This window comes from Echinococcus granulosus, assembly GCF_000524195.1.
Source record: "Echinococcus granulosus chromosome Unknown EG_S00048, whole genome shotgun sequence".
Classification (NCBI taxonomy): domain Eukaryota; kingdom Metazoa; phylum Platyhelminthes; class Cestoda; order Cyclophyllidea; family Taeniidae; genus Echinococcus; species Echinococcus granulosus.
In genome coordinates, this window is record NW_020170428.1 from 147,065 (window position 1) to 149,151 (window position 2,087).

At 47.2% G+C, this 2,087-nt stretch overlaps 1 protein-coding gene across 1 annotated transcript; it reads left to right on the plus strand. All coding sequences in view use genetic code 11, as the record gives it.

The window, feature by feature from the left end:
- Nucleotides 1–206: 206 nt before the first annotated feature.
- EGR_05914 (Peripheral plasma membrane protein CASK) lies at nucleotides 207–1,716 on the plus strand (the record flags this gene model as incomplete). Its single annotated transcript, XM_024495163.1, has 2 exons — nucleotides 207–551; nucleotides 1,543–1,716. The coding sequence occupies 2 exons, from the start codon at nucleotides 207–209 to the stop codon at nucleotides 1,714–1,716; spliced, it is 519 nt and encodes a 172-aa protein (XP_024350382.1).
- Nucleotides 1,717–2,087: the final 371 nt, after the last annotated feature.

The window sequence follows — 2,087 nt, forward strand, 5'->3', positions numbered from 1 at the left end:
CGTACTACTGTTAGTGTGTCTGAGGTATCGGAAGCCTCAGGTTGACCCGAATAGGAAATATACTATACTACAAAGTGAAACAATGCGGCTACGTACATTTCCACTTAACCATTTGAAATTTACTTCTACCTAACTAATAATTTGGGGCAAACACTTTCTTTCCGGGATTGCTTTCCAACCAATGGGAATGCCGTATCACCTATTCAATGTTCCTCCAACCTGATTGGCTATTTGTTTCAACAGACACCACACGCAAACCCGAGGCAAATGAGCGCAATGGGGAGCACTACTATTTTGTGCAGGAGGAAGAGATGGCGGCAGACATTGTGAGCAGGGAGTTTCTCGAGTACGGCCAACGCAAGAACATCCTCTTCGGTATTCGACTGGACAGTGTTCGGGATGTCATAGCAACTGGACGAATGCCGGTGTTAGATGTGGAACCGCGGGCTTTGCGAATCCTTCGATCAGCGGAGTTTGCACCGTTGGTGGTGCTATTGGTGCCACCGCCGTTAAGTCGACTGTTGAGTCAGGATGGACAGCATGACATGCTGGTAAGTGACTTGTAAAAGTTTCTAAGGTGACACGCACATTCACTGGCATTGATTGCTTCGGATTTGTTCAGTCTTCTCCTCCGCGTATTCAGCATTGATATTCCGGCTCCTATTGCCTCATTTTTTCCCCAAAATCTCCCGCTTTCGTACACGCATTACTTCCGCCACGAAATCCCCTTCTCTGGTCCGACTTTCACCACCGAGGCTTCGTAGTCGGACTTCTGTTTTTACTTTCCCAATTTGTCCACTATTTTCTCATCCTCCTAGCTCCTCGTAATTAATCTTCTTTTTCTCCCTCCAAGCATTTAACAACTCTTTTTAACCTCATTTTGGCCTGGATGGTTCCGCATTTTCACTGGTTTTTCCCCCGCAATTTACTTCAACCGCTGTCTCACGATTCATGCTCGTTTATCAAAATCAAATCGTTTGCCCCACATAGTTGCACATTTTCCCCCTCCGCCTTACCCTTTTGCCTCTTCTTCCTTCATTTTGTCGCTCATCAGCTTCGTCAGCCTTCTTCCATCTTTTGATCCGCTACCAGTAGGTCATCTAAGTCCCCTGAAGTTCCTCCGGCGAAGTTGCTTTTGATGCCTTAGTAAGCGGTTGCGGTTTCATTGGTCAAATTCATTCCTCCTCCAAATGCATGTATTTTTTTGTTTCCATTTGTGATTTTACCCGTCTTTTTCTGGCGTTTCTTCCTTTTCTGATTCTGTCAATCACCCAACCTCTCCACCGGTTTATGTAAACCCTTTACACCCCTCTCCCCCGTGACATTCACTTACTCTACCTCTGATTCTTTCTATTACTTCGTCGCCGGTGCTAAGGAGCTCGTGGACTAGCCTGGAGATAGAAAATCATCCTAGAAATCGAAGCCGAAGCTACTCCCAACAGGAGGCAGGAAAGCCACCTGAACAACGACACTTTGCCTGTAGACATGCTTCCTCAGTCGTTAAGCTTCACAACCTTCACTTGTCCCTTGCTGTTATTTCAGGACGGGAGTCTGACACAGCTAGTGCAAGAAAGCGAGGTACTGGAATACGTCTACCGACCCTACGTTGATCGAGTCGTGGTCCACCGAGCCGTGGAGGAGAGTGTGGATGAGGTCGTTGAGTTGGTGAATGACTCTCGCCTCGAGCGGTGGGTGCCCATTGGATGGACATGCTGAGAGGAGAAGGAGGGGCGTTGATGCCGACATTAGCGCCAGGACCGAGGCCTCGTTCGCGTCACCCACACTGTCCATGTCAAATTCGTGCCTTGACTTCCCCACCCCATTTTACTCGAAATCCGACTATGCCACTCTGAGTATTTGCTCCATTAACTGTCAGTTGGATATGGACCTGTGAAGATTCAAAAAATGCTTCTGCGACTAAAATTGTTATCATCTGTCACAAATGTACGGAGCGCGTGAATGAGGGAGGTATGGATGGCTGAATGGATGCGGAATGGATAAGTAATAGATGGAAGGATACGAGATGGATGGATGAATGTACATAGGCTGAATGAAGTGGGTGGATAAATATGAATTAGACGGATGCG